This window comes from Nasonia vitripennis, assembly GCF_009193385.2.
Source record: "Nasonia vitripennis strain AsymCx chromosome 1 unlocalized genomic scaffold, Nvit_psr_1.1 chr1_random0013, whole genome shotgun sequence".
In the NCBI taxonomy this organism is placed as follows: Eukaryota; Metazoa; Arthropoda; class Insecta; order Hymenoptera; family Pteromalidae; genus Nasonia; species Nasonia vitripennis.
In genome coordinates this window covers 295,405-304,251 of record NW_022279601.1, presented here as the reverse complement: position 1 = coordinate 304,251, position 8,847 = coordinate 295,405, and the positions used below count along the sequence as shown (strand labels likewise).

Here is an 8,847-nt window from a genome sequence, read left to right as displayed (position 1 = left end):
GCTATAGGAATAGGTCATAGTCTAGGAGAAAGCGAAGGGGTATTTTGATGAAGTCATTGCGATGCTTGGAAAGAAAGAAAGAGAAAGTAAAGGGATGGAAGAGTTAACGTTAGGCGAGAGAATAAAAAAGACGGGTGTATTGGACGTCAAAGCGGGAGCATATCCAGAATATATGATTCAGATTTTCAGATACTCGCCACAAGGGCAGTAGGGAGAATCTTCGAGATTTTAATGGTTGCTGCGCATACAGGATATCGAGGTGATCGTGGAGCGATCCATAAGTAGTGAGTGGAACCAGGATTTGGTGGAGTCAAGACAGTAGTAACGTCCATCCAGTAGTCATGTCCAGTGTTTGTGCGATAGTGATTGAGATAACTGTTAAATTCAGTGCGGGAAATTTGGGGTAGCTCAGGGGAAAAAAATCGGAGTACGATGGAGGAAAACCGAGAATAGAGCCGGTGCCGGAGGCCTCTTTGGCAAGAAGATCGGCTTTCTCGTTGCCAGAGATTCCAAGGTGGCTGAGGATACAAAAGAGACGAACGGTTTCGCCAGCCTCGGAGAAGAAACTTTATTCTAAAAATATATATATTGCGACGTGTAGCCTGCTCGGCTACACGTGTACACTATCGCTAAATTGTCCGCACAATCAATGTTGTTCCCTGCTGCAATGTATCATGCAGCAGAGGAACAATTATATTGATTGTTGTCGCGCCGAGGAGAATAACCTCATCTGCCAGCCTTGTGGAGCAGCAGTGGCTCCCCTGCGGGCTTAGCAGGCGACTATGCCCTGTACAATAGTGCCGCCGCGGTCCGTCAGGTGTTGTCGAGTACCTCTGTACTGACACAGCCAGCACACACCTGCTTCTGCGCACACCAGGAGTCGCGTCGCGACCCGAATAAGCGGATTCGGGATGCGCACGGTGCGCGGCACGAGACGGACTGACGAGTGCGCATCACGGCCGCGCAGATGCGAGCACCCGCGGTAGCTCGGCGGGCCGAGCGAGGGAGGGAGTGAGAGCCATCGAGAGAGAGAAAGAGAGAGAGAGAGTGAGAGAGAGAGAGAGAGAGAGAGAGAGAGAGAGAGAGAGAGAACGTGCCGCGGAAGAGCGCGCGCAGAGAGCGGGGTTCGCGCGTAAAGACTTCTGCCCCGCGGAGCCGACGCGATTAGTGGGGGGAGGGCGCGGATTCGGGTTTTTCCGGGAACGCGCAGGACTCTGGGAGAACGAGACTTCCTTCTTTGATATAATCGTCTCGACTGCCGAACCGACCAGACCTACTTGCGACCATCAACCATACTCCGGGTGGATTCAGAGGTGGAGATAGAGGAAGTTTCCGGACAGTAGAAGGAAGTTGAACTTGAAGAAGAAAATTGTGTAAGTTGTTGTATATTCGACACGAGGGCCTCTAATTATTGTTCGGTGGGTGTATTGGTTGAGGTACGCGACGCGTAACGAAGTCACGAGTGTCATGAACGAGTGAATACTCGTATCGGTGCGTTGAGACGCGGTCGATCTAACGGGATCCCGCCATTTTAATAAACCGTTTGAGACGCCGTCGATTGCTCTGCAATCCAGCAACGTACTAGGAGAATTACTCAAGCCTCTGTTGATCGTTAAGCGATCCAGAAATCATCGACTAATGGTGGAGCGCCGCTGTCGATCGCCAAACGATCCAGCTTCGAAACAAGGGGGATTATTGAGTCGCTGTAGAATCGATAAACGATCTAGCAATAACCTCTGATATTGGGTAGCGACGCTGTTGATCGCTAAGCGATCCAGCTTCCTTAAAGACAATCGCCGAGCCGCTGTCAATCAACAGATCCAGCAATTAGGAGAATACTGAGTAGAGACGATGTCGTCCAGCAACCCGAAATTCCCGTAAACTAGTTGCGTGGCGTCGTCGCCGGTCGAGCGGCGGTAGCGTTACCCTCTCAACGAGTAGAATTCGCAGCCGCGCCTTACGAATAACCGCTGTTCGCATCGCCACCGAAGTATCCCTTATTGCGAGAGTTTTCGCGACGTTGTAGGAGATTTTCGCGATTTTCAGCACATATTCTCACTGCGGGAAAGACGACAACAAGGAACTAATACCAGCGTTTCCCAGCGGGCAACTATAACGACCGAACGCCATCTTGACGAACGCCGCGTCCCTTGATTGCGACTCAGACGCCATTTTGGGGCGATTTACAATACAAAATTTAGAGTCACGGAAGCACGGGTGGTCTTGTTTGTTTTAATAGTAAAAGTTTGTTATTTGTTCATCAAACGAGTAACCGGGTATTATCATTTTTATTGTGTGAGTTCTTTTAAAATTGAATAACATCACGCCCCGAGTTTAAGACGGAATTATCACGGGTAACCTTGTAATCAGACCAAGTCTGATCCATACTGGGGGTCTCTCTCTCGATGGCTCTCACTCCCTCCCACGCTCGGCCCGCCGAGCTACCGCGGTGTGCTCGCATCTGCGCGGCGACGATGCGCACTCGTCACTATGTCTCGTGCCGTGTGCTACGCTCGTCTCGAACTCGCTTCCATGTATCGCGACGCGACTCCTGGTGTGTACAGGAGCAGGTGCGTGTCGGCTGCGTCGGTACAGCGGTACCAGACAACACCTGGCGGACCGCGGCGGCGCTACCGTAATGGCATAGTCTCCTGCCAACCCTGCAGGGGAGCCACCGTTGCTCCATGCGGTTGGCAGGTGAGGTTATCCTCCTCGGCGCAACAGCAATCAGTGTTATTGTTCCTCTGCCGCATGATAAATTGTAGCAGGGAACAACATTGATTGCGCATACCCCCAGTGCTCGTGTACAAGTGTAGCCGCAATCGTTACACGTACTGCCGATGGTGTAAGAATCGCCGCCAGTCTGAACGCCAACTGCGCCGTCGAAATATGCGCAACTCGATTTTTTAGTAGAGAAATGATTTACGAAAAGTATTGTATCGTAAACCTATGTATATAAAATCAATAAATGTATGTCTAATAATCATGCATGTATTGTCACGTGTCAAAAAAAGAAAAAAAAATGTAACCTAAAGTCGTCTTAAATCTGCTTAAAAATGATATCTCATAACAATTTCGAAGCTACCTTAAAAGCTCCCAAAAATTTGCGTTTCAGAGTGCGAATTCATTGCTATTCAATATCGGAGCGGTAAAAGAATGAAAAGCAGTTCCAATATGTGGCGTGACGTTTCGAATTAGTTATAGAATATTTAGTTGACCTTATTGTTTCGTTCTCTTCTACACGAAATTTAAATCTCATCTATTTTATTGTTAAAACTACACGAAAGTTTACAAGGTAGCAAATAAAATTACAAGATATCCACGTATACTAGTTGTTAAACTAATCCCTTTATCCAAATTTGACTTCGATGTGCCGACGTATAGTCTAAGAGCTGGCTGCATAAAAATGCAATGTATAAGGTACATGCAAATTGAATAGCTAGAAAGGTTCCATTTTAGCTATCGAGTATCGAGCGACAAGTCTGCCTGCGCGCTTAGTAAGATTAAGGTGGGGCGGGCGATAGAAAATGATAAATTTCAGAAGAAAAAATATGATAAACCTCAAAGATAAAAATTGTCAGAATATTGAGTATTTATTAGTAGAAAAGCTGTAATTTATTGGCAGACGATTTCGTGGAAGAGAAGTGGCCGGCAGAATGCAACAAAGTGGCGTTTTTTTTTTTGTAAAAAAAATGATCAATCTCACGAATAAAAATTTTTGCAATTAATTATTAACTACTAAAAGAAGCTATATGTAAAATGGCAGACGAATAAATGGAAGACAACATCGAGGCAGACTGTGACGAAGTGCGCGGTATCAATCGCGCTTGTATAATAAGTTTACTCTGTTCGATATAATAATATAATTTATTGTTATTTATATAGTTATATAACGTATTTATGTTTTTTTATTAATGTATTCAGTTTTAACAACATATATAATAAATTGTTAAAAATAAATTAATTAATTATTACATTGAATTTTTATTCATTAATTTCATAATATTTTTCATATGTGATTAAAAATTGTAGATAAATAATTTTGTACGTTTTATAATGATATATCAGGGTTTCAATAGATTGAGAGATTCGAATATTATATCCGAAAATTCAACGCAGGTATAGAAATCGTTTAAGCTGTAAGGGGACCGAGCCCCCGAGTAACAGCTGTATAGTAGAGACCTTTTGAAGGTTACTTTGGAGAAGACAGCTCAGTAGACGCCGAAATTCGACAGTGAACAGATGATCTATGAATTTAGTGTGTGCCGATTTCGCAGAATAATATTTTTTTGGCAGTGGATTTTTAATCAACTGTTTGTAAAATGAGTGCGGAGCTAAAGGGCGTATTCTGTAATAACAGTAGCAAAGCTAAAATCATACTTTTTAACGATACAATTTTGGAGAAATGCAAGATTTTAAAAATTCGTGTGACTTATAAACTTAAGTACAAAGAACTGATTCTACCAACAACTTCAGACCAAACCAACGGGTATCACGCTAATTGCTACAGTAATTTTACGGCTATCAAGAAAAAGTACATTGAGATGTTTAGTGAATTAGTGAAATCACAGCAATCTGAAAATGCAGTACCAGAATCCGACCGCGGTACATAAATTGTTATATATCTATTTGAATAAGATGTTGATAAATAAATAATAAAATTATTTATTTTTTTGTTCGTGTAGTGAATTACGAATCCACTGCTTTCTCTTCTGATAGCCAAGCTGCTACGTCTTGTCAGCCAAGTACGAGTGCGGCAGGTAAAAATTATATTTTGTTATGTATAAAAATTTGTGTAGAATTGTATGCCGAGAGAGCCACGAAATGAGACGCTATGAGATCTGCTTTTTTTTATTTAAGCTTTTAAGTCCCATTTGGGCTTATACAGCTGTCAAAAATTGTTTACAGTATTGTTATACATGAGTACAAAATATAGAGTGTTTTGCTTGTGCGTCGCTTTAAATAAATAGCATTCTGCAGTATACACTGAAGCTGTTTTGTCAATAGCAATTGATATGTTTATATTCAAATCAGGGCATCGACAAGCAACTCCTGTATATTTTGTACTATCTGATTTACTGCAGTCAGTGAATATAGCAAGTGCTTTTTTAGATTTCAAATAATTATTTATTACGCAATTTGGCTCATTAGCATTTTTTAATGTTTTTCCTAGAACTGTGTTTACAGGCAGGGGCGAAGAAATCGATTTATAATCATATGAGTAGAGTTTGGCATCGTTCCTCGGCACTTTTGAGAGTTTTCTCTACGCATGTATTTATGAACTTGGATTTACACGGGATTTTACAACTTTTTTGCAACTTTTTTTGCTTCATTAGTGTATTATAACGCATGACGGTTGTATGTGTCAGAGACTTTTTATTTGAAGCTACTTTCGAGAGAAAACATTTGCCTAAGAGTTCTGCTCGATGGATGATTAGTGGCAACTTGGATTCAGCGATTATAATATTCGTTGGTGTAGAGATTCTATATTCCATCGCAGATCTTAGAGCTGCATATTGTATTTTTTCGATTTTTTGTTGATGTACTTTCTGTGTTGGAATATATATAAAACTGCCGTAGTCTAGGACAGAGCAAACAAAACTCTTATAGAGCGTAATTAGAGTTTGAGGGTCGGATCCCCACCATGTTCCACATAAGAATTTGATAATATTTATTGCACTAAGGCATTTTTTATAAACATAGTTTACATGCGGGATAAAAGTGAACTTATGATCAAATATGAGGCCAAGGAAGCGGACTGTTTCGCTTGATTTGGTTTCGACGTTATCTATAGTGATGGAAGTTTGACCTGGATCGATGCGCTTGATATAAATTGGATGAGTACGGTTTTTTCCGGAGCTAGTTCAAGTCCTATTGTGACGGAAGGGAGAGTCAACACGAGGAGAGAGAAGAGACGGATAGGTTGCTGTTGCACTATTTATTGTTCCGTAATATTGGAGCTCCGCTCGCTAGGAGTGTCGCCGGTAGTCTCCCCGCTCGCTCGTCGACGCGACTCGTCGACGGTGAGCGGTTCCACGTGCCGAAGTGCAGCGTTGCACTTCTGCACGCGGAAACTTTCGGGCCGTGGTGTTCTAATGCTGACAATGCGTCTGGTGCATCGCCGGAAACGCAGGCCATCGGAGATGCCGCCGGAGAGCCCAAAGCTCGTCCGTGACACGTCCGAGGTCGCGTGGGCAGACGTCCCCGTCGCCCGAAAAAAAAACAGAACCTATGCAAAAAAATTGGTTAGAACACTGCGCCGAAAAGTGCATATGTATGTCAGTTTTGTGTGAATGTGTGCGTATTTATGCGTGTGTGTGTCCCCGTTTGAATTATGAGGGTGTGTGAGTTCGTTCTCTTCCGTCCTCTGCGTGCAAGACGCTAGATGAATGTGTTTTGTGTGTGTGTGTGTGTATGTGTGGGTGTGTGCATGTAAACGCGGATGTTGTTCCTTAGCAGCCGCTGCTACTTTACAAATTGTATGGATCGAAGCTCCTGTATGTACATAATTCTATTCCTTAATACTAGATGTGCGGTAGACTGGATAATAATTCCGCTGATTATTCTACGAGATAAGTAATATTTTATGAACAATTGATTAACCATTATTTTGTTTTACACCAAAATATTAATACTAATAATAGTACCCCTGAAATAATCGAATACAGTAATATATAAAACCCATAAAGCTAATAAATGATAATGTAGGTTACATAATGGATTATTTAATGATAATATTTTAATTTTCTAATTCCTGAAAAAGAAGCATTCGTTATTATTATAATAGAGAGCGTTTAAGCTTTTGCGCGGCTAGTGTCGTTTCAGTACTAGTCGCAATTTGGCTTTATTTTATTTTTTTTTTTTTGCTGTGAATGGTGTACAGAGGGAAAAGGAAATTGTTTGTGAACGTTGCGTAGATGGCAGATCTAGTCACGGCTCCTAGCCCGATTCATCTCCCTCAAGGTTTGCAGCTCTAGCTGTTTTTCCTGCTGCTTAATTAGCTTGCGCGTTGACTGACCGGCGCGACGCTTTTTGATGGTCCATACGCCACTTATGATTACAATTATTATTATTACAACCGTCCAGCTTGAGTAGCTGAATTTTGACGTGAAGCTTGACAAATTCTCTAGCTCGAATGACTTTTCTTTGCGATCCGCGATTTCGCGTGCCTTTGTTGTTATATCGCGAAGAGCCGTACCAGTTTCCAAGGTTTCGAATTTTACGCCGTGCGAGTTTTCGGCTCGATTTTTGGCTTCGATCTCGATTGCTTGTTGCAGTTCGATCGCTTTGCCTTCGATATTACCTATTTCGGTTAGCATTGCGGAGACGTTGAATACGACTATATCGAAAACTGATGCGTTTGCGTAAGATGTTAGCGATCGCGAGGCGGCCAAGTGTGCGTTCGCCGTGTGCGCTGAGCACCCTGGTCGTAACTCGAGTACCCCTGTGCCACTTATTTCAGATGTTATTTGTTCGGCTCGCTGGCACTGTATGTAAATGTTCTCTGCATTGCTGACGGAAAAAATCCAGGCATTTGTTTTATGGAGTCTGAGCCACACCGTGTCACGTAGCTGTTTTATTCGAATATCACAGGGTCAGGGATCGCGTTGAAGTTCTCCTGGCGGCTTCCCGCGGCTACCCTAAAATATTAAAATATTAGTTGGCGTTAGTTTTTGTTGCCAGTAGCTCGCTGGCGCATGTAGCGAGTCGCCGGAGATTGATCTCTATGGGGCATAAATGTTACGTTTTTTTTTTTTTGAGTGGTCGGAACGAATCGAAAAAAAACGTCCTGTTCCTACTCTTCTTCCGACGCGTTCATCTGCCTGGCTAATTCACTCGGCCGCTTTAATTTGTTCATGTGCACAGTCTTTGTGATCTCGTCGTTGCGTATCGTCACGTTGTGCGTTTTTCTGTTAATGTCGATGATTTCAAATGGCCCGAGGTACTCGATCGCGTCCAGCTTTCCCTTTTTGGGTTCTTTTAGCAAAAAGACGGTTTCGCCGTCCCGGAAGTGTTTCGTGTTAAGTTTCCGGTCGTAGTAGTGTTTTGATCGGTACTTCGACTGGACCAGATTCATGGCCGCGGTCGTCTGTAGGGCTGTCAAATTCATCGTCATTTCGTCAATGTATTGGTTGTATGTAACGTCGTCGGTACTTGGCGAGAAGCTAGACGGAGTGCGAGGTTTTGTACCGAAGAGCAGCTCGTGAGGCGAGTAACGAGTGCTCTCGTGTTCCGTGCAGTTGTATGCGTGTTGGCAAATCGCTGTCCACTCGTCCCATCGCGTCGTATCTTTCACGTATTTTCGCAAGTATTCCGTTAGCGTGTGGTGCATTCGCTCTATTGAGCCATTTGATTGCGGATGGTACGCTGTAGTGCAGAACTTTTTAATTTGAAAGATTTTCGCGAGCTTTTCTAGCACCCGGTTCTGGAAGTGAGAGCCCTGGTCCGTTACGATAGCGGCAGGTGGCCCGAATACGCAGATGACTTTTTCCGTTAGGGCTCGCGCCACTTCGTCGGCGCTTGCATGCTTAGTGGGTATTAAAATGATATACTTCGTTAGCATATCTTGGATAGATAAAATGTACCTATTCCCGCGCCTCGAATTCTCCAAGGGCCCGTAAAAGTCTAGCGCTATCTGCGTGAATGGAGTTGATGGCGTGTTACTTATCAGCATCGGCAAGCGAGTTTTTACGCGGACCAGTTTGTTGCTTTGACAGACGGCACATCGGGCGACGAATTGGTTAATATCTGGGCGCATATTGCGCCAGTAAAAATCATTCGCAATTTTGCTATATGTCTTCGTCATTCCGCGGTGTCCGCCCATCGCCGCTATGTGGTATTCTTGGA

The 8,847-nt window shown here is 43.5% G+C and overlaps 1 protein-coding gene across 1 annotated transcript; it reads left to right on the top strand.

Moving 5' to 3' along the window:
* The first annotated feature begins 4,080 nt into the window (after positions 1-4,080).
* LOC107981714 lies at positions 4,081-4,828 on the top strand. Its single transcript, XM_031921604.1, has 2 exons — positions 4,081-4,605; positions 4,686-4,828. The coding sequence occupies exons 1-2, from the start codon at positions 4,323-4,325 to the stop codon at positions 4,826-4,828; spliced, it is 426 nt and encodes a 141-aa protein (XP_031777464.1). The 5' UTR covers positions 4,081-4,322.
* Positions 4,829-8,847: the final 4,019 nt, after the last annotated feature.

Excerpts from the sequence above, each read along its gene's own strand:
- LOC107981714 (XM_031921604.1), top strand. The coding sequence starts at position 4,323 with ATGAGTGCGGAGCTAAAGGGCGTATTCTGTAATAACAGTAGCAAAGCT. Across the intron at positions 4,606-4,685 it reads AGTACCAGAATCCGACCGCG|TGAATTACGAATCCACTGCT; the intron begins GTACATAAATTG and ends TTGTTCGTGTAG.